This window comes from Hippoglossus hippoglossus, chromosome 16, assembly GCF_009819705.1.
Source record: "Hippoglossus hippoglossus isolate fHipHip1 chromosome 16, fHipHip1.pri, whole genome shotgun sequence".
Lineage (NCBI taxonomy): Eukaryota > Metazoa > Chordata > Actinopteri > Pleuronectiformes > Pleuronectidae > Hippoglossus > Hippoglossus hippoglossus.
In genome coordinates this window covers 2,607,482-2,629,766 of record NC_047166.1, presented here as the reverse complement: position 1 = coordinate 2,629,766, position 22,285 = coordinate 2,607,482, and the positions used below count along the sequence as shown (strand labels likewise).

Below are 22,285 nucleotides of genomic sequence, written 5' to 3'. Positions count from 1 at the left end.
ACAACACAGACAGTCTGTGACTTATTGCTTCTCCACCAGTGTCACTTCATTGTTATTTATGAAATGTGTCAAAAGAATAATGAGCTCAAGCTGTTATTATTATTATGTTATTACCTCTGCTCTGTTTGTTTGTTTGTGTGTTTGTTTGTTTGTGTGTTTGTTTGTCAGCAGGATTCCACAAGAAGTAACTTATTAAATCTTTTCTTATCACTTCTTTAACACTTCAGGAGACTTTAGCTTCACTTCTTCATGTCGTTCATCTTTATTTTCTGTCTATTCAAGAAATCTGCACCAAATCTCATAGATTCAGCTTCGTGTCTCGTGAGTTTGTTAAATCCTGTTCTGAGTGTGATTAGCTTTGTCTGTTTTATCATCCTATCAGCCACAGTAGAGATTTCATGATGTTTGTTGTTTTGTTGTTTTTTTCTTTGTTTCCCATTCGCTGCCACTTCCTGAGGTCAACACACAACGAAACACAACGTTTAAAAACCAGACGAAATGAAATGAAAATGAAAAATAAACAACACATCAGTTCCAAACCTTCATGACGGAGACTTCTCGGGGGGGGGGGGGGCTCATGTCCTCGAAACAAAAGGCACAATATTTTACATCATTTAAATTGAAGCCGGTGAAATGTCCGTGACCCACTTTTCACAACTCACTGAACACTGAACACGTTTTCTATTCCACTACACATTCAGATTTTTCTCTTTTTTAAACATGCCTGCTTCCACGTGCACATGTACACATAAACAACTGACTGCACACACACACAACACAACACAACACAACACAACACATCTCCTGTTGCAGCCTCTCTTTCCTCCTTTATCCTTTTTGTGTGTGTGTGGAAGAATGCCCGTGCACGACCCCCACCACTGCCATTACCCCCGGGGCCCTTGGGCATTCATCACCGTGTGTCTCCCCTCATTTACCCCCCCCCCCCCCCCCCCCCCCATACCTCCTCTCCTTCCTCCTCCTCCCTTTTGTTGGCTTCTCTGTGTCACACCATTCAACAAAGCTGCTTGTTTTGATGACATCAGACACCGAACACAGGTTTTGTTTTGTTTTTTTACATAATCTAAACTGTCTCATCGTCCAAAACTGAGAGAGGACGGGAAGTTGTTCTCCTTCGAAACGGAACGATCTCCCTAAGGTTTAAAAGAAAAGAGAGAAGTGACCAGAGTCCTATTGAGATCCGACACTTTCAGATGAATAGAAAAACACAGAAAGCTTTGAGACGGAGGGAGGGGGGGAGGGGGAGGGAGGGAGAGGGGTGAGGAGGAGGAGAGTGGCAAAGTTTTGGGGAAGAGAGGAAGAGATGACAACAAGTGTCAGGAAATGTCGGAGGAATAAGTTTGAGTCCGAGGGGGGGGGAAGAAGGAAGGAGTCTTGGAATATAGACCGAGGAAAGAAGGGGAAGATGGGAGAAGGAGAGAGGATACAAAAGGTGTTGGGGGAGAAGTGAGGGAGGAGAACAAGATGGAAGAGTAATAATGTTTTATGAAAACTGCTGGAGAGAGGAGGAGGGAGGTGGGAAGAGGTAGAGGGTTTTTACGGAAAGCAAAGTAAAGATGGAGAGAGAGGACCAAAGTTTTTTGCTGGAGGTAAAGAGTCAAATGTTTTGGAAGGAGTATAAAGAGGAAGAGGAGGAGAATATCTGTGAAAGGATGGTGGTGAGGAAGAGGGTGGAAGTGGTTGTGTTTAAAGACAAAAGTATTTCAAGAAAAGACTGGAACATGTGCGAAGAACAGGAGGAAAAGAAACGAGTGAGCAGCAAAAAGTTTTCTGTAAATAAATTGTCTCGGAAGATGAAGGACTGTGAGGAGGAGAGGGTGGAGGACGAAGAGTTTGAGGAAGAGGAGGCAGACACATAGAGGGATGAACATGCAGAACGACGTCGAAGTCTTAGGAAAAGGAGGAGGAGGGATTGTGTTTGGGAAAGGAAAAGAAGGAAAATTTAAGGAAGTAGTGAGGAAGAGGAGGAGAAATGTCTGGAAACAAGGGAGGAGGGGAAAAGGGGAGGATTTAAAGGACAAAGAAGTAGGAAAAGTTTTAGACAAGAACAGAGAGAGGAAGAGGAGGAGGAGAGATGTCTCTGGAAAAGAGGGAAGAGGAGAGAGATGGAAGTAGTTTTAGGAAAGAGGAGGATGAAGAGGGTGTTGGAAGCAGGATCGGGAAATAAAACATCTTGTGGAAAATGCAGGAGAAGGAAAAAGGAGAAAAGGGAGGAAGAGGATAAAAAGTCTGAGGAAGTGAGGAGGGAGGAAGTCGTAGGAAAGGGAAGTGTGGAGAGATAGAGAGGAGGGACAGGAAAAGAAACTAAAGGAAGTAGTGAGGAAGAGGAGGAGAAATGTCTGGACAAGAGGGAGAAGGGGGGGAGGCTTTAAAGGACAGAAAAGTTTGAGACAAGGATGGAGAGAGGAGGAGGAGGGGGAGGACGAGGAGGAGGAGGGGGAGGAGGTGGGGGGAGGAGGAGGGGATGTCTTGGGAAAATGAGTGCGGGAGGGGGGAGATGAAGAGGATGGGGGGAGGAGGAGTGGTTGGCATGAACAATCCTTCCTCCCCCTCCTCCTCCTCCGCAGCTGATGAGAAGGAGGAGGCTGCTGTGCGCGCTGCACTCCGCCGTGCGTCCGAGTCCCTCTCAGCCACAAAGTGCCCAAAGCACCCGGTGCTTCCCGAGCCGAACCGAACCGAGCCGAGCCGAGCTGTGCCGAGCCGAGCCGTGCTGTCTGCTCCCACCCCCACCCCCCATAAAAACGCACCCCTGCACCACCACCACCACCACCAACCCCCCCCCCCACCCTCGCTGTTGTGTGGCGATGGAGCCGTGACCACCCTCAGCGTGCGTGAGAACCAGCAGCGGACCCGAGGAGACGGCTGAGACCGAGCGGCTATGGAGGAGGAGCGCAGGGAGGTTCGAGTCTAGACCCGCACGGAAACCCGCAGAGCCACCGGACCGGATTACTTTTTTTAAAACATTTTTTTTTTACAACCTCCGCCTCCGCCAGAACCGGGACTTTGTGTTTCTCTCTCTTTTCTCGTCTCTCTCTTTTCTCGTCGCTGCTCGGAGAGGATGCAGGGGAAGGAGGCGCGCTCCCCGTGCTCGGGATGCTGGAGACTCGCGCTGCTGTCGTGCGTCCTGGCGCTGCACTTGATCCCGGGGCCCGTGCACGGTAAGAGGCTGCACCTGAACCGTGCACGAGAGAAAACTATGCTTTATTTCATAGTTAAATCGTGTTTTTGTTTTTGCTGCAGCAGCATTGCGCCCCCCCCCCCCGTGTGGATATACACACTCCCACAGGGCTGCTCCGAAAGGAGGTCAGTGAGGATTGTAGGTTAGGAAGCACTTAACACTGAACTGCTATTAATCATCTGTGTGTGCATGAGTCTGAACACTTTCATATTCTAAATCAAAATGGGGTAAATACATAAAAATAAAAAAAGACATTTTCTTATGGACACCAGAGCAAAGATCTGCAGGAATTTCGATCCACAAATGTCACAATGAATCCAGAGATTCAGTCTCCAGCTACTTTCTGTATCTGCAGGAATATGATAGAGATGATTTACATGGGGGGGGGGGGGGGGGGGGGGGGGGGGGGGGAATGGCACCTAAATTAGGTCATGGTTAAAAAACACAAGTAGACAATTAAATCCCTGTGAATATCACACAGAGGAGGTAACAATGGGGTCAGGAGCCAATAAAAACCCTGATATGAGGACATTAATTAAAAATATTGCAAACCTGCTCATTGTAAAAGATGAATTATTACATGCATATCACAGGGATATCCACAGATATGAATATGCATGAATGCAACCGTCTCCTCGAAGCTCAGTTTTGCACACAGAAGCATTTGAGGGTTAAAAAAATAAAATAAACCCACAACCACCATTTAAACTCCCAGCAGCAGCAAAGCGATGAGACTCTGTGGAGATGTTACAGCAGAAATGAGATTTGGTGACAGTGTCCGTCAGCCGGTGCTGGACAGCGGGTCCCTGGAGGCACTGGCTCCACATGCAGCCACACAAAGGCCGGATTAGAGCTGAGGGACCCGGTGAATAATTCATGAAGGGATGTGAACACACATTCTGATACAGAGGAAAGAGAAAACACACACACACGAGTAAACATTAAATAAAGACACGGAGCCCCTCTCTCTCTCTCTCTCTCGCTCGTCCTCTTTCTCTCTGTGGCTCTTTGTCTTGAGATTCATTGCGCATGGCGGACTACATTACTGTCAGATTAATAATGCAGCGGCCGCACACTGGAGGAAATCAGTCTGGCGTTATAATCTAATATAATCTGGATGATTCTTCTGCATCGCTCTGTGGAAGCTGAGGGAAGAGATGAGGTTTTTATTGTGTGTTTCATTTGGAAGATGGACACAAATGGAACATTAAAGAGAAATGTCCAGAATCTGATTTTTTGTATCACTCTGGTCAAATTAGATCTTGTCAGTTTCTCCTGTCCCCCTGAAATTAAATGGTGTTTTATTATTTTAAATGGCAGCTGCATTAGTTCCCCCTCTGTTCCTTCATGTAGGGATGTGTGATAGTATCAAAGGTCTGTGCAGAATATGAGATAATTATGTGGAATAACAGTTTTTAGCTCTGTACAGATTTTGGGGAAATTCTCTGCCATTTATCTTTTTTGAGATTTAAAAGAGAAAATCAAACCCACACTGTCTAGATGTTAAATATGAAGCTGGTGGTTTTCTGAGCTGTGCACGAGCAGCAAGGTGGAAACAGCTCAGCGGGTTCCGTTAGAAGATTGAAAAAAATCCTGAAGCTCAATTACAAGCCCACATATCTTCATGTTTATTGAGCTGAAACCAAAATGCATTTTCAGAAATATTAAAGGAGACATATTGAGGTTGATCATTTTAAGTAGTGATATCTCTAATGTTCAGATCACTGTCCTCATCCTGTCCGTTGCTGCAGCTCCTCCTTTCAGCCTCTGTCTCAAACACTTGGTTTTAGCTCCTGTCTCTTTAAGCTCCCCCCCCCCCCCCCCCCCCCCCCTGATAAAGCCCAGTCTGCTCTGATTGGCCACCCAGTCCGCTCTCTTGTGATTGGTCCAACGCTTCCAGCGCTTGAAGGAAATGTCTGCCTCCGCTCTCGCTTTACCTGCCGTTGTTAGGGGGCGTGTCAGTCCAGCTGCCAGGTGTGCATCATGCAGATGTGCTACATGGTGATGTCACAATGATACGAAGGTATTATTAAAGACGTGTTTCAGGAACTTAGGGACACTGAATATACATTAACGATATGAGTTTGGGAACATTGGCCTTGTGGTTGACCAGAGTGAAGGGTTCAATCGCCTGGGTAATGTTATCTAAGGAAACACCCTTGAGCAAAGCACATTTCTCCTCTGCAGAGCTCTGCAGGAAAGCACCAGCTGGCACCTCAGCTGGACGAGTGCTTGTGAAATGAGGTTCACTTCATGCACTTAAAGAAATCCAGACATCATCCAGAGAAAAAATCCTTCAGTGAGATCTTTGTTTAACTGTTTCAGCTACAAATCAGCTTTAAAAAAATTATATTTGACGTTGTATTTTCAAATAAGATGCAAAGGATGCACCAGAAAGAAGATTATTCCAGATTACATTCACTTATTTTAAGAAAATAAGGTTTTATTGGACCTAATCTGAGGGAAACGTGAATATCTGAACCACATTTTAAAACAAATCCGTGGTGAGATATTTCACTTACATCTTTGGAGCCACAAGCACGACTTACATTTAAAAGGGTCATTTTACACCCCCCCCTGTGTTGGTCTCCACCTCCACACGTGTAATTACAAGTTTGTTACTTTCAGGTCTTTTGTGCTTGTTTGAGCGTTTGTGGTTGTTTTTGTGTTCTCATCTGAACCGAAGTCGAACACAAGCGTCCAGAATGAGTTCTCTCCACCGGGCGGCTGGACTCAGACTGAGAGATGCATCCTGGGCACCTTCTCTCAGAGGTTTACTGGGCACGGCCAGCTGGGTGGGAGACCCCAGGGCAGACCCAGAACTAAATATCCCATCTGGCCTGGGAACATCTCAAGATGCAGGAGGGGGGTGTCTGGGATGTGCCACTCGGCTGCTGCCTCTGTGACACGAGCCTTGATAAGCGGAAGACGATGAGATGGATGGAAGGTTGTGTGGAAGATATCCGTTCAAAAACTATCTGCCGTAGTGTAGACGAGGTCTTGATGTGTGAAAGGGTTCCTGTGGGATATTCAAATCATATAATACAATATGATCGTCTCAAAGTCTAATTTTAGATCTAATAAGCTTTCGTAACGTCCCTTTGTTTCTGCTCAGCGACGCTGCAGAGTTCACGTCAGCTCCAACTCAGGTGGCAACTCAACAAAAAGGGGCAGATCTGGTGCAGACCCTAAAGAACAACCTCGGGCTAATCCTCCTCCTACACACACACGCACACACACACACACACACACACACACACACACACACACACACACACACGCACATGCACACACACACACACATTTCCTCGCTCCACCGGTGAAGTGTGGAGGCGGCAGCTTGCCCCACATCTGTGTGCGATGCTCAGACGACCGAAGCCAACTGCCCCTGAAGTGACGACAGACGACCGGAACGCCGTCAGTCAAACCGCGTTCTCTCCGGTGGCCATTTGCAATCCCGCGTGTTTAACACGGATAATAGGACGCAGGGCTTTAAGTGAACTCGGTGATTGATGGAGTGATGGTTTTCTGTTTCTCTGACAGAGCCTCTCTCCTCCTCTCCTCCTCTCCTCTCCTCCTCTCCTCCTCTCCTCCTCTCCTCTCCTCCTCTCCTCCTCTCCTCCTCTCCTCTCCTCCTCTCCTCCTCTCCTCCTCTCATCTCCTCCTCTCCTCCTCCTCTCCTCTCCTCCTCCTCTCCTCTCCTCCTCTCCTCCTCTCCTCCTCCTCCCTCCGTCTCTCCTCTGGCCTGCTGACACATATGTGAGCTGACAGATTATCTTTGATGTGCAGTGGGTCAATCTTCAAACCAAATCCTTCCCTCCATGACTCCACTAACCCAATCCCACCTTTTTCCTTTTTTTTTTTTATCGTAGCGTACAAAAGATTAAAACACACACCCCCCCCCCTCCCAAAAAAATTATAAAATGGCCTGAACAATGGCTTTGCACTCGTTCTCCTCTCCTCTCTCTCTCATCTTCCTCCTTTCCCCCCGTCTCCATGGAAACCACACACATCCATCGACACCGGCTGGCAGAACAGTGTGTTCATGTTGCCGCCATAATGTGTTCGGGCTCTGAATTTCATTAAGGCTCAAAAATGTTGGTTGGATTTTGGCACACGCGGATGTTTCTCGCAGAGTCGGTTGGCTCGGCGCCCGCTGACAGTGTGTGAAAGTGTGTGCGTGTGTGTTTGTGTGTTTGTGTGTTTGTCCAAAAGCCAGCGGCGATGGGCGTAGTTCATCATTACGAGCTGTAATCTGCAGATGGTGTCATCGCTTGTGTCTTGGTCACGTCTGCAGGAGGATTTCATCTGCTCTCCGGTTTCCAGATGTGGTGTAATGTGCAAACATCAGGGTCTCGTCTGGGAAACTGTAGCATCGTTAAAGTCTTCAGAGTGTTTCTGTTCAGAGGGATCTAGAGAAAGGAGACATCCACACGTGCATGTTACTCAAAGAACTGTGTTATAGTTCTTTTTTAATGTTGCATCAGAAAGCAGAGAAAGATTCGATGATTTGTTATTTTCAAGCACTTTCACACCTGGACCTAAACATCAGGTGTGAAAGGTTCCAGACCAACGCACCAAAAGTAAGTTCGACCAGAAGAGGTGTTCTGGAGGTAGATGACAGATGTAGATGTAGATGATGACAGGACACACATATGTCTGACAAAATTCTTTAGTCCCTAAATTACAATGTGAAACCAAAACGAACCAGATCAAATGAAACTATGGAACAAACACGTGAATCCTGGTTCAGACCCTCAGGTGTGAACACAGCATCAGCAGCGTCTTCAGTGTGTGTGTTCGGTGTTTGATGCTTGTGAAGAGCGGTGGACGAGGAAGAGGAATCAGCAGCGTCGTCAAATTACTGCGACTCCACACATGTCAGACTGCTGAAGCCGTTAAGGGCCTCGTTAGCGCAGCAATTATCAGTAACGTACGATTGTGTCAGAGGAGCGGGGGGGGGGGGGGGGGGGGGGGGGAGGAGCGACTGCAGTGGTGTTCAATCTGGAACCAGTATAGTTGTTATTGTGCGATGTGATGTGTCACTTTGTCGAACACACTGATAACAGTGGCTCTGTTCTCGTGTCAGAGTACAGGTGACGACAGTGAAGCAGCTAAATGGAATATGGAGAAACATGCTGAGACATTATCCTTAATTTTGACATATTGATAATGATAATAATCTTAAATTGCAGCCTCTGCTTTAGTAGTTTGAGGGTTTTTTTCCCCTGAGGACATCAACTTTTTTTCTCACAGCACTAAACCGGGATCAGCGGTGGTGTCTCCTCCACATAAATCTGGCTGTCAGGACACTAAGTGATCCTAATCTCATTGGTTTCATCCTCCCATCTGGATCTGCCCACATTAGCATCCGTAGGTGGACACGGGCTCGACCCGACCGGCTGCCGGCTTCTCTCTGTGCTGCACATCCGGTGCTTCACTGCGGTTTGACGTCCTCTGTTCCTTGAAGTTTGTGAAATGGGCGTAAAATGAGAAACGTATAATCTGTTGCGGGGGAAATTATGCAGTTTAAATTGGTTTTTCACACTTTTGAGCTGAGCTAAGACAGTTGTCCGTCTGTGCCAGGTGTGTCTCCTCCATGTCTCCGTCCTCGCCAGCGTCCAGGTGTTTGTCAGTGTGGCGCAGGTGTGACAGTGATTTGGCGCGTTGAGGTCGTCCGGCAGATGTTCCCACAGCAGGTGGAGAAGGTCACGAGCAGCGAGACGGTGACAGGCTGCTCCCGTCCTTCCGGCCCAAAGACGAAACAATTAGGAAACAGTGCGTGAGCTTCTTTGGTAGCGGTGCTGAGTTGGCGTTGTTCTCAAACTCTGGGTGCCCTTGAACAGAGATTTACATGTTTGTGTGTTCATGTTGGAGGTGTTTGTGTGTTTGTGTGTTTGTGTGTTAGTGTGTGTGTGTTTGAGTAAGAAGTGGAAAATGGAAGATGTAACAGGAGCATATCTTTTGGTTTGTGCAGGCTCGCACCTGTTTCTGTCTTAATGTGCGCTGCAGTGCGTTTGCCCTCCATCCCTGTGTGTGTGTGTGTCTGTTTGTGTAACGTAGGTGCTAGACTGTGTGTCAGTGTGTCCTTCCCGAAGCGAGTCACTGGGTTCATGTTCGTGCGGGAGCTTCCCCTCTCCTCTCCGTGCGACCGTGCACGCTCCTCATTCCTCCCTGTTCTGCTGCAGACTGTCACATTAACATTCAAGTGCACCCATCACAACACAAACACACACACACACACAGGGACACACAGGGACACACACCTGTCGAGACCACACAGTGTGTTCAGCAGGGAGACAGATGATTAGAAAAGGATTCATTTGCTTTGTGTGTCGCTGTTTTCTCTCGTTCTGCTTCACGCTTCATCTTGGGAAGGAAAAAGAAAAAAGAGAATAAGAGTCAAAACGATTCAGAGACAAAATTCAACCTTTTTTAAATCAAAATGACAAAAAAAACATGATTCTGGTTCAAGCTTCTCAAATGTGAATTGATTTAATGATTGTATATACACTAAATAATTATAGTTTTTTGTCATAAAGACAAAGTCAAGTCACAAACACAACATGGATGATAAACGCATGAGAAATTAACGTTCAAAATCAGGTCACAAGGAAGGAGAGAAACTCTGTAACTGGATGCACACACACTTATCGAGCAGGCACTCAACACACACACACACACACACACACACACACACACACACACACACACACACACACACACACACACACACACACACACACACACACACACACACACACACAAACACACCTGCCAATTTCAATTTGACTGACTGGCCACTTTAACGTCACAGTGTAAAGTGGCCAGGAAAAAGCTTGTGCATATAAGTTGTCATGTTATATTCATGACCTCACACACATGCATGCATGCACATGTCTACACACACAAGTTTGGACACACACACACTAACACACACACACACACCAATAGAAATAGCACAGTGGCACATTTTCAAATCTCACAAAACCACAGATCTCCAAAGATAAACACATCATTATTAGGTGTGTGTGTCTACGTGCGGCTGCAGATCTTGTCGGCTTTGCGGCGCCGCGGCAGCTCGAGCCGAGGCTGAGAGCGTTTCCACGGCAACACATCCTTCCTCCATCCGCCGCCACCTGTGGAGTCGCAAATGACAGGATTCATGTGATGGAAGGAGGCAAAAAATAAATAAATAAATAAGAGCCAGACGGAAAAAGAGAGGAGAGGGACGGGGGAAAAAAAAAGAGATTTACAAGAAATATGATTTGGGAGATGAAGAGGAGGTGAGAAGATGGAGGAAGAAGAAAATAGACGCGTGAAGGAAGGAGAGAGCGAGAGCAGCTGATGGAAAATCGATAGAGGACCTGAGCAGTTCCTCTTTATATTGATGTTAATGAGCAGCATTGAGTGAAAAAGCCTCATGTTTAATTCATTACTGTGTGCGTGTGTGTGTGTGTGTGCGTGTGCGTGCGTGTGCGCGTGTGCGTGTGCGTGTGCGTGTGCGTGTGTGCGTGTGTTTCTCTCGAGGTTCAGGTATTTGAGGTTGAAATCAATGAGAGTGAGTTAAAGAGTCTCTCTGTCTCTCGGCTTCAGCTCTAATCTGTGGTTTTCGCTCGGTGCCGCCATTTTCACAACCATTAATTAAAATTCTGCCTGGTGTGTGTTAAATGTCCGCACACAATCAGGAAACACACACCTGCCGCACTACAGTTGCTTTTAGGGCGTTAACACTCAGATGAATAAGTAAAAGCATAAAATTATTACATCGTCAGGATCAGGGGGCGGATCCAGGAAAGACACTTTTCAACCTTTTCCTTGATTTCTCAGAGAATCTTTGATGGATCCTGAAGAATAAAAACAGACAAATGAAAAACACTGGATCCAGTGACTTTAAATGTTGTTTCTTAAGATATGAGCTCAACTGAATTTGTGCTTGTGACATTTAAAATGGTTCAGGTTCCCTCATTTCTCTGTGTCTCCTCCTTAACGAATCATCAGATGTGAAATCCTTCACTCCCTTGTGAAGTCATCAATCAGTCTGGTCTATTTTGTGTGTTTTTGAACAAACCCTTCATTCAGACAGGATGTAAATGCCCAGTGTCCTAAATGAAATATGTAATCAGTGAAACATATTAAAACACGATCACGGAGATTTCCCCTCTGAACAAGATTGAACATATTGTTCCAACGGGAGCCCGTAAGCTTTTGTTTGTTTGCCAGCCAGCGTCCAACCTTTCCCCTTCTCCCTCATGTCTGGGTCACCCAACTGGCCGTCGGGCCCAAGCTGTCAGAACCAATCAGGTTACTCTTTACAGTCTGTCACAGCCAATCAGAGCGCCCCGGGTCTGTGGGTGGTTTGGTGGCTGCCCCTCTCCAAACTGATCTGGGTTTAACAAAAGGCGAAGCCGGAGGGTCGGCGGCTCGCCAACACAGGCGAACAGCACTTGGCCTTGAGGCACCGTCGCCCCCAAACAATCAGTCTGAGACGCACACACACACACACACACACACACACACACACACACACACACACACACACAAGGAAAGATAAACAGGAGTCTCCTTATGTAACACGGATTGATTATCTCATCTAATTTGGGAGGAAACAAACAACGACTCCTTTCTTCTGTTGGTTTGTCTCATTCTGGTCCTGGACCCAGTCTGAGTCTGGAGCCCTGAACCGACCCGTCCGGACTCGACCGCCCCCTGACCCTGTCTCTGTAACCGGGTACAAGACGCTGTTGATTCAGATCAAGCACCAATAATCAACTACCTCATTCCAAGTTTATACCCAAACCCTCTTTAAAGTTTCGTGTGAGTTTATGAACTTTAACCGGTTTATAAGTGGAGTTTTGTTCTGGTGCGTTCCAGCTGCACGACACCTCTGCTTGTTCCGAACCTTTTCATACTTTCCCTGATCCCTCTGATCTTTCCATCACCAGCAGTCATCTCCCTCCAAATCACGTCGTTTATTAATTATCTGATGAATGAGATTAATGAACCGCAGGACCTTGAATTCATTTTAAAAGCCTCACTGTTCGACACAATGAGTGAAAGAAAACATTATTTGTTTTTAACAAATTCAAAAGGGAAATGGATTTTCCGATGACAGGGAATCATGACTCGGTGCTTCACTTACTGGCTCATTAAAATCTCTCATGTGTTGAATCAGAACATTATGAACTGCAGCTGAACTTTGAATTTCCTTCATCTCTCAGATTCTGCTTTTATGTTTTACTCGTAGCACCTGTGATAATTTGCTATAACCAGTCAAACTACAATTGACAGGCGCTCATCTCTTCTCTCTGTATATCTTCCTGTATCAGAGCCACGAGAAAACAAAGCTGTTGTGTGTCGTGTGAGGCGGAGCTTGTTCCTTCCTGAGTCGCCACGCTGCTGCTGAACCAGCTGTCCGTCAAAAGGTTCTCCCTCGTTAATCCAATTAGGCTAACGAGGCGGCGAGAGAGAGACAGCTCCACTTAATTGCAGCTCAGTGCAGAGATCTGCGCGGTGAGGACACCGGCATGATGACACCACGGAGGTTTCCTTATACGGCCTGAGATTCAGTTTCAGAAGAAACATCAGGTCAATGAGAAGGAAAACATCTTTCTTTGAGATATCTTTGGGGCATTTAGTCTTAATTGATAGGACATTAAACTTAGACAGAGGAGAGAAACACAGCAAGGAGCCCGATCTGTACCAAACATCATGATTGACAGCTGAGATTGACTCAGGATTGGTCGAACCTGTGGATCTTGATACTGTGGCTCCACCCCCCCACCCCCCCCCCCCCCCCCCCCCCCCACCCCCCGATAGCTACCGAACAGACTCTGGCTCCATCTTTGTTTACAGTTAATCGTCTGAGCCAAAATGGTGGAATGAGCTAACAACACTGTGTGGAGCTGCTGTCACGGCTGAAAATGACCTCATGATGATCCCATGTTAGCTAACGTGTCCCATGTGTTTCCACTTAACAGGAAACATGACGGAGTTTCAGACACAAGATGAAAACTCTCTGTGTCGAAGCGACTGAGTCGTTGTTTCCCAGGAAAAAAGTCCCAATGTTCGGAATTTCATGTAATTTGACATTTTTCTGGTGAAGAGGTTGAAATGTTTGAGGGTTTTTTTCCTTGATTGACAGGTGACTCACCCTCAGCAGTGGTGCTGTTCGTGTTCCACCCGGGCTACACCCCCGGCCATCCAGGGTTTGGCCAACAATGACTCAGTGGTAGAGTCCAGGCCTCGTCTTGTGTTGTCAGTAAACTGAGGCTAATAAACTTTATAACTGAAGTATCATATTTGAGGTGGATATAAATACACAGCAGCAGTAAGTGAACCCATATTATATTATTACATTATATATTAAAGCCTGTTTTCCACAACAGGAACGTTCTACAGGAACTTTTGCAGAAACCAGAAATCTTTTTACCCATTGAGCCTTTTGGGGGTGGGGCTTGCAGCGCGGAAGACGCCTGATTGGTTTATTACTCCAGCATTTTATGTCAGCTGGTGGATCTCTATAACAACTCGTAAAATCTGTCCCCTCACTTTGAAAACACACTGTTACTCGTCCCTTTAAACAAATCAACTTCATCATTGCATCTGCAGGAAGCTTTCAGTGCTGGGACTAAAAGTTCCAGTTATTTCTGGATGACGAAGTTGAGCTTCCACCTGTGAGAGAAGAACGTCTCATCTTGGTTTTTACAAACATGGAGAAGCTTTTACTGCACTGTTGAAAAAACCTGCATATTAAAGTTAACTTTATGGAGATTCTTTCATCAGCACAGGATTAAACTCAGCAGCGATAAAACAAACTCATGTTGCATCATGAACTGAAACACGGCAGCAGCTGGACTGTCGGACGCTGTTATGATCACAGAGTCGGGTTTTCCACACGGATGACGACATGTTGAGGCAAAGCAGCGTGAGGCCACGGTGACCTTTGACCACCGACATCGAATCAGTTCATCTTTGACTGAATGTTTGTTCCAGTTTTAAAGACATTCCCTTGAGGTTTTCTTGAGACATCACGTCCACGAGAATGGGACGGACGGACAACCCCAAAAAATATAAAGCCTCCGGCCGCTGGCTGGATAACTGGATAAAAGTCATCGATGAGTCAGAGCGCTCGGCTCAGATTTGTTTATTCATGTGACACTGACTTAACACGTCTGCAGATCACAGAGTTTCACAGCGAGATGGTCACATGGCACACGGGAGCGTGCACTAACCAGGAAGTGATGCCGGCTGCAGCAGAGTGAGATTCGAGACCAGTGAAAGTAGAGACTGGACTGAGCAGAGTGGAGAGTAGATTATTTCTGCGTCGTGTAGTTTCCACCTCAGCGTCTTTCCTCCCTCTTTGTCACTTTCGCTCTTTCCTTCTCACCACCTCTCTCCATCCCTCACTTTCTGTCACATCCTCCTCTTCCTCCCCGGATCATTTCTGCAGCTTCTCCCTGTCACAATGTGTCATTTTCTCCCTCGTCCCTCGTTACCAGCTCTCCTCATCATCCGCTGTCATCCTGTCAGGTTGTGCAGCCGCCGCAACCGTCTGTTCTCCACAACGCTTTTCACTCATCAGGGTTTTTGCAGCAGCGGCAGGTTGAGGATTCATTTGTGTTGAAGGTTTTCTCAGAAGATTTCATCCGAACCCACCTAATGAGCTGCTACCATGTGTGTGTGTGTGTGTGTGTGTGTGTGTGTATGTGTGTGTGTGTGTGTGTGTGTGTATGTTTGTGTGTGTGGCTGACAAGAAAAGCAAACAAAGACGAATATGGTTATTTTTATTTGCGCAGAAGAGATCTACAGATATTTATGGTCTTTCCTTGTGAGCAAAATGCTTTTGTGTAGTTATAGTAGAGGCTGTGTTGTTGTGTGTGTGTGTGTTTGTGTGTGTGTGTGTGTGGTTTTGGGCATTTTACGCTGGGGTTGTCCCGTTGATGTGTTAAACAGCAGTGGATTGTGGGACTGCTGAAAGGATTAGCCCCAGAACGACCCCGGCTTCAAAGATGCAACTCGCTGCCGCAGCAACAGAGAAAACAAAGCGTCCGATAAACAGATGATTTCCACTTGTCGAACACATCAAGACCGACAACGACAGGGAGGTGCAGATGAAACCTTGTATGTGTATGTGTACACATGTGTTTTATGATCTGTTTATCCATGTTTATGCAGGAAAGAATTTCTTAACTGTGTGAAATGTCAAAGAGTCTGAGGGGAAAATATACAGAGTCTCAATGCAGAAGAGGAGAAACAACCAAAGAGGAGCTGAGTCAAACATCACGTTTCTGTGATTACGTACAAAATCAACGCAAAGACAAAGACGTGAATAGATGCGCTGGAAACGATCCAGAAGACGCTGAAGTTCCCAGAGTCGTGTGCGTCACCGGATCTTGTGGACACACACGTCACTACTGGCTTCACTTCACCAGTAATCACTCTCTCCTCTTTTCTGGAGAACAGGCAAATATTCCAGGGGTTTGGTTTATTCTTGTTGTTTGAATGAGTAAACATAAAGAGATCCCGCCGCCAAACTCGTGCAAGTAATGTAAGACTTGTGTAAAACTGGTGTGAACACATCATTAGGGAAAACAAGGACGTTTTATTTATAAGGAACAGTTCAGACACTGATGTTGAAGATGCTGTACGGGGACACTTAGAAAAACACAGACACAGAGTTAAGAGAAATCAGTTAAAAGTAAAAAAAACACAATTCAAATAATAATCACTCAAACTGATTTGATCTCTGAGCCACTTAAAGATCATGAAGATAAATATGTCTCACTCAGATGTTGTGGTTTCTCTGTTGCTAGGTTGTGAGATTGTTGCTTGTTCGCGTCACAGGGTGGGAGCGTTTCTTTTCTGTTTTCTTTATAAAAGTTTGGTGGAGGTCATAACAACACGTAATGATCCGCTGGTCGTGCAAATGGAGCCTGGAGACATTTGAAGATTAAAACCCCAGAGGGTCGAGATCAGAGCTTAACTCCACATATTTTCAACATATGCCGTTTGGTGGAGGCTGTTAACCAAAGCTCTTTACACGACCACGAGCACTTTTAATCAGCGTCACCGATCGCGGTCGCAACCGAACTGCAAAATCACTGGGACATGAATTTTATTTACGTCCAGAGACACGTAAATATGTTCTGAGCTGCTTTATACGAGTGTAGATGAAATATCACCAACTGCTTAATTTAATTATAATTTCCTCTTTTATTATTAAAGATTAGTAGATACGATTTTATTCCCCCCCAGATAAATGTGTCACCTTTTAGTCCAGAGCTTATTAAACCCAGAGTTATGAATAATACTGTGATATCGGTGCCGTCATTTCCAGGAAATGACTCAGGATCTCAGTCCCTGGTTCAGATTATTAAAAAATGACTCAGCTCAAAACTTTATAACGTTAGTAGAAGCAGTAGAAGCAGATTTGCAATGTTTGATTGAAACAATGGTTGAGTTCTGCAAACACAGATTTCTGCAGAATCTGTACAACTTTAACTAATTCAGGTGAATAAACACAAACTTCTTTTGTTTCTTTCAGCTCTTTAAACCACAGAACCTCCACAAACAGCTTCACTAGGAGCAGATAGAGACTCAAAGTCGAACCTGTTGCTTCTTATCTCACCTTCAGTCCCTTTACTCAGGTTTAGCTGCAGTGTAAAGTCGGCGTCGGGCAGTGAATAACCATCAGGGTTATGTTTTTCAGTAACAAGTAAGTGTAAGGGCTTGCAATTTGAAAAGTCAGTAATCAGATTACAGTTACTTTCGACATTTGGTGGTTGATTGGTGGATCACTGGGGGTTTGATATCAGCGGAGGAATTAAACTTCAAGAGGTGGTGGTTTCCTTTATAATTTGTGTTCTCGGCCGCCGGACGCGGCGAACGTAGGTACGGGTTCACTCGGTGGTCACTTCTTTTTCCCGATGCCGGGATTACCTGGAAAGTTGGTGGAAGGATGTGGTTCAAGATAAACTGTATTTGTAGTTTTCTAACATTTGCTGATTTGTTTTCTTGTCTGCGTCTCCTCAAGAGAACCCCCCCCCCCCCACACTCCCTTCCTTTGCAGGAGACCCCCCCCAAAAAAGTGTCTCCCAAATCTCTCCCCTCTCCGTCCACATAATCCCTAATCCCAGTTCCCTGCCATTCAAGTACATTAGTGAATTATTCCTTTAATCCAGGAGGGGCAGCGGCCGTAAAGCAGCTTTCTGCAACGAGCTGCCCCCGGATGAAGTCATCGGCTGGAGGATAAACATGCGGCCGATCACATCTCCTTTTAATTAGTCTCACCCCCGTGGGTTCGATGCCAGACCCCTCGACCCCCGCTCGGTCCGTCACACGAAGCGAACAGACGTCAGTGTGGTGATGTCATCGCGGGCGTGTGATTCCGAGGCTGGAACGTGTCTTGGGAAAGAGTGAAGTCGGTGATTGTACGAGTGTGTTTGAATTTATAGTCTCAATATAAACATCAGCAGATGTTGTATCCGACAGTTCATCTCCTCCTGCTGGTCTTTTACCAATATCTGTGATAAGTGGTTGGAATCTTGCTTCGGTGCGAAGGTCACAGTTTTAACTCCAGATGGGTTTAAAACGTTTTTGTTGGAGCTGAGCCCTGACCAGTTTATTTTCAACCCCCTGGTTGATAAATTTTTCATAGTGATGGTTCCTGCAGTCACTGATGTCACTGTGGTTTGTGTGTGGAGCCACAGAACCACATTTCTCTGCAGTTTGTAGGCCCAGAACATGTTTTCTGATCTGTGTCCTTCATTCAACACTGAATAATTTGAATTTTGTAATTATTATTAACTGCTTGAATGCTTGTTCCTGGTCTACCAGCCATTATAAACCTTCCTGTTTGTAATGGGCTGTTTGCTGATTGCAGTTTTCTCCAAAGTCCAGTAAAGCTCGACTACACAGACGCTGAACTGGAGACTCAGCTGTTTTGTGAACGCTCGGTTGTGATGATCGACATCATCACTCACATCGACGAGTCCCAGCAGCTGCAGCTCCAGAGCGCCGGTCGGCTGTTTATTCAACGTTTATTAATATTGGTCGTAGCTCGTGTCCGAATTGCACCGACTTCCACACTGAGCGTCTTCGGGCCCTGAAGCCGACGAGACGGATGCTTCTCGAGATGTGTGAGACACGTACAGACAAACAGATTTCTGTCGTTAGCAGAATCGATGATGACAGTTGTCTTAGTTTATATTGTTTGCATTGATTGTCTTTTACCTGCTTGATGAAAAGATAGTTGCTCATTTTGCTGCATTTAGACTTTGGCACCACAAATATATTATTTACAGTGTAAAATGCTCCAATACTCATGTGTTTTAAAAATATTTCTTACATTTTCAAGAGTCTTCCCTTTCCTCTCTTAATCTGCAGTTGATGAAATCTCAGCAGCCATAATTTCTCACGCTACAAATCAAACAAGCTGATTGTCGACTGCAGACGTTTCCCTCCTCCCCCACTAACAGACCTTTTTAAGAGCTGAAAGTTTTTCCTCAACAAATCGATACCAACTGTTTACAGAGCGGCACCATTTTCACCTCCTCCAGTTTCCTGCGTCGCTCACTTCTCTTCTTCTTGCTCTGAGACTCATGAAGTCTTTTTTCTGTGCTCAGGGTCAAAAACGGTTCATGAAGCTTCAGGGGAAAAAACTTTGCAAAGATTATACCTGTGTGGTTTAAACTTTCATGATGCAGAGAAGTAATTGATGGTTCTTCTGTCCAGTTGGTCCTGGATCGATTATAAACAACCTCATTTCTCTGGTTTACAGATTTAAGATCTGACATTTGATCTAACATCTTTTGTTTGTGTTTCCAGGAAACGTTGTGGGGACCAATGTCACCGAGCCGGACAACGCGGCCAACGTTACCTCCCTTCTTACCGAGGAGGAGGGACCGGCCAAGGCCAATGACAACATCGCCACGGTAACCGCGATGAGCAGCTCAGCCAGTCCCGACGCTGTGACCCAGCGGGCGGGCCGTATCCCCCGCGCCGGCGAAGAGGACGAGCAGAGCAGCGGCATGTTCGGTGAATCGGTGGTCCCTGCGGTGGAGGAAGCCGGTGTGGCGGCACCGCCTCCGCTCATCCCCGATTCGGCCGAGACGGAGCACCTGTTGCCTAGCAACCCACTTAAACCGGATGAGGGTGAGGAGGAGGATGAGGAGGAGGAGCGTCTGCCGCACACCGACCCCCCTTGGATCCACGCTAAGGACACAGCCGTGTTTGACCTGGACCGCCTCTTCACCACCACTGCCCCCCCACCCGCTGTCACCAACCCCTCAACCCCGGACGTCCTCCATGTGGACTTCTTCGACCCTTCGTCTCGCGGCCGCAGCCTGGACCTGGCACCGGCCTCTCCTTCATCACTGGCCCATGAGCTCCAGGGTGGGGACCCAACCTCCTGGGCGATGCCGGACAGCTACGACTACCTCACGCCCTATGAGGACGGCGTGTCCCCCACCGCCGATGAGTACACCTACAGCACCACAACTGATGCCTACGAGAGCGATGAAGACCTCCGACTGTCTGACGGGTCTCCGTCTCGCCCCAGGCCCCGTGTCCCGAGTTCCTTCCTCCCCGGGGCAACGCTTCCCGGTGCTGGAGCTCCGGCTCCGAACGTCCCCGGGGCCGCTCCTCCCGCAGCCTCGCCGGTGGACGGGTCAGACGGGTTGGGCGGATGCCGCGCGGGCTACCAGACGGTGAACGGAAGTTGCCGCTCCCCCTGCGACATGCTGCCCAACTACTGCTTCAACGGGGGACAGTGTTACCTGCAGGAGGGCGTGGGAGTCTTCTGCAGGTAGGACGCACCATGAACACAAAGTCCTTCACACATCATGATGCACAAATACACAAATCAAACCACTCAGCAACACACAGACCAGGAATCTGCAGGTTGAGATATGAGAAACTTTAGATGAGTGTCATTAAGTAAACATAGATACGAGCAGAAACAACAACACATTAAAGCATTTTGTACACACTGAACTACATATCGATATTATTTTCAAACTTATCCGTAAACACTACGACTCTCGTCCATTTACTGTTTGAGCTCCGGGCTGAGCCCAGTAATGATTTCCCTCAATACTCAATCCACTCTGGTTGCCGTGGTGATGAATCTAGGTGGAGGTCAGAAGTCAGAGGGATTAAGAGATATGAGATATAAAATATGGCCTGAGCCAAAGAGTCGTTTCGGCTCAATACGAGTTCCTGTTGCCACAAAGTCAACGTTCACACTGTGGATTAAAACGTCCTGATCTGTGATGTGAGCAGCTTCATCGGAGTTGTTGGAAAAACAACAACATCATCGTCGTCACAGCAGCGAGTTCAGGATTAGAGATGATGTGGAGATCGTAACCTGGTTTTGAAATTCATCTTTAAGGTCGTGTTTGTGCTGTTATCTTTTATTTATACATCTGAACCGACTCTGACTCCTCAACACAGAAGGGCTCATGGGAAATGGAGTTCATAAAGAGCCACTAAAAATATAACTATTGAATAAAAAGCTAAATTCGATTGATTTTTAAAAGGATAAAGGCCGAGTTTCCTGGTTGTTTTGGTTTTGTTTGATTACGCAAAAACTACTGAGCGGATTTCCACAAAACTTGGTGAAGGGATCGGACATAAGCCGAGAAAGAACCAATTAAATTTAAGATTTAATGGATCCAGGAAGTTTTCATCTCTTTCTTTAACCTTGTGAGTTCGGGAATTACTGAGAGAATAACTCAGGGATCTTGATGGACTGATCTGAGCTCCACTGAGCGACCTTCTGATCCTACAGTTTTTGGTTTCACATATTCCGACAGTGTGAATCTTAAAAGAAAGTAAAATCTGTGCAGAATCCACAGACTCTGGTGAATCCATTAAATGAAAAGTGATTTTTCAAGAAAAACAAGATTATAATCAGGTGTAGAGGGATGATAGGACGACGACATAGATGTTAAACCTCAGCTTCAGCTTCACAGCTCGAGTGAAAACAAAAAAAGACATCAGCCGCCATTTTGTTGTGACGGTCAGTCTTCATGCTGGAGGAGATCCATCACGAGGACGAGACCCGTAGAAAACAATTCAACACACCGACAGAGAAAATGGCTGCAAACAGAAAAAAAGGGAAACATCTGGAACTCTGTGATTGATGAGATTTTTTTTACCGTTATCAATCACGTAAAGGCAGATCTCTCGTTTCTAAGTGGCAGATATTTTACATACATTTCCTCATAATGATGATGAAGATGAATGAAGCAGCCAATCAGTGAGGAGACGCTTCCCATTAGCGAGCAGCTGCGCGGCTTAGCATGCAAATGTATTCACGGTGGCGTTGGTCCTCCTGACCGGAGCTGATGGGGAGAGTCTGACTCTGAGTGACACTGTGAACACACTGCAGCTCTGTCAGGGTGACGGGAAACAACAGATATCAGAAACACAGATTTACCTGCTACACGATAACAAAGCCAGAGGTTTACAGCTGTGTGACCCCGTGACCTCCGCTCCAGATGTGTTCTGCACATCTCTGGCTCCTCCTCTCTGTGGGCTGCAGCCTGGTCCCATCTTCCCTTCCACCTCTTCCTCTACGTCACAAATCGACAACTGCTTCATGATCGTTGCTTATTCTAAAATGATTTCATATGCATCATTTCAAACGTGGACAGAGATTTAAAGGAGACGTATTATACTTGTTTTTGTGGTTCATGAATTTAATTTGGGGAAAAGATTTACAGGCTCCAGTGTTAAGAAAACGCTTTAGTTTCTTGGTGCTGTCCAATGCTGCAGCTGCCTCTGACGCTCGCTGCCTCAAACGCACATTGAGGACGTAGGTAACAGTCAAAACATGTAGAATAGAATAAGAAAGAATAGATTTGACTTCCTGTTTTAATGATCTGATGCTTGAACACAAGGCAGAACGAATGAGAAACGTACTTCTGGAACCAGAGCTGTTCTAAAAGTCACCGTAAAAGTCAACTTCTCTCTGAGTTAAAATGACCTTGGGCCTCATTGAAGGAAAAAAATGACCTTTATTAGAATGAAACAGAATAATAATCATCACTGAAATAAAGTGACACTCGCACCGAGAGGAAAACA

General features: G+C 46.2%; 1 protein-coding gene across 15 annotated transcripts in view; it reads left to right on the top strand.

The window, feature by feature from the left end:
- Positions 1 to 2,771: 2,771 nt before the first annotated feature.
- The window catches only part of cspg5a (chondroitin sulfate proteoglycan 5a), a 42,250-nt gene continuing 22,736 nt past the window's right edge, over positions 2,772 to 22,285 (top strand). For 5 of the 15 annotated variants that reach the window (XM_034611487.1, XM_034611480.1, XM_034611478.1 and 2 more), the window contains exons 1-2: positions 2,778 to 3,176; positions 19,025 to 20,003. In XM_034611487.1, the coding sequence (XP_034467378.1) occupies positions 3,077 to 3,176; positions 19,025 to 20,003 (1,079 nt within the window). In that variant the 5' untranslated portion in view covers positions 2,778 to 3,076. Of the gene's footprint in view, positions 3,177 to 19,024; positions 20,004 to 22,285 lie in introns of all 15 variants that reach the window. The other 10 variants (XM_034611481.1, XM_034611476.1, XM_034611473.1 and 7 more) reach the window with 6 other exon arrangements.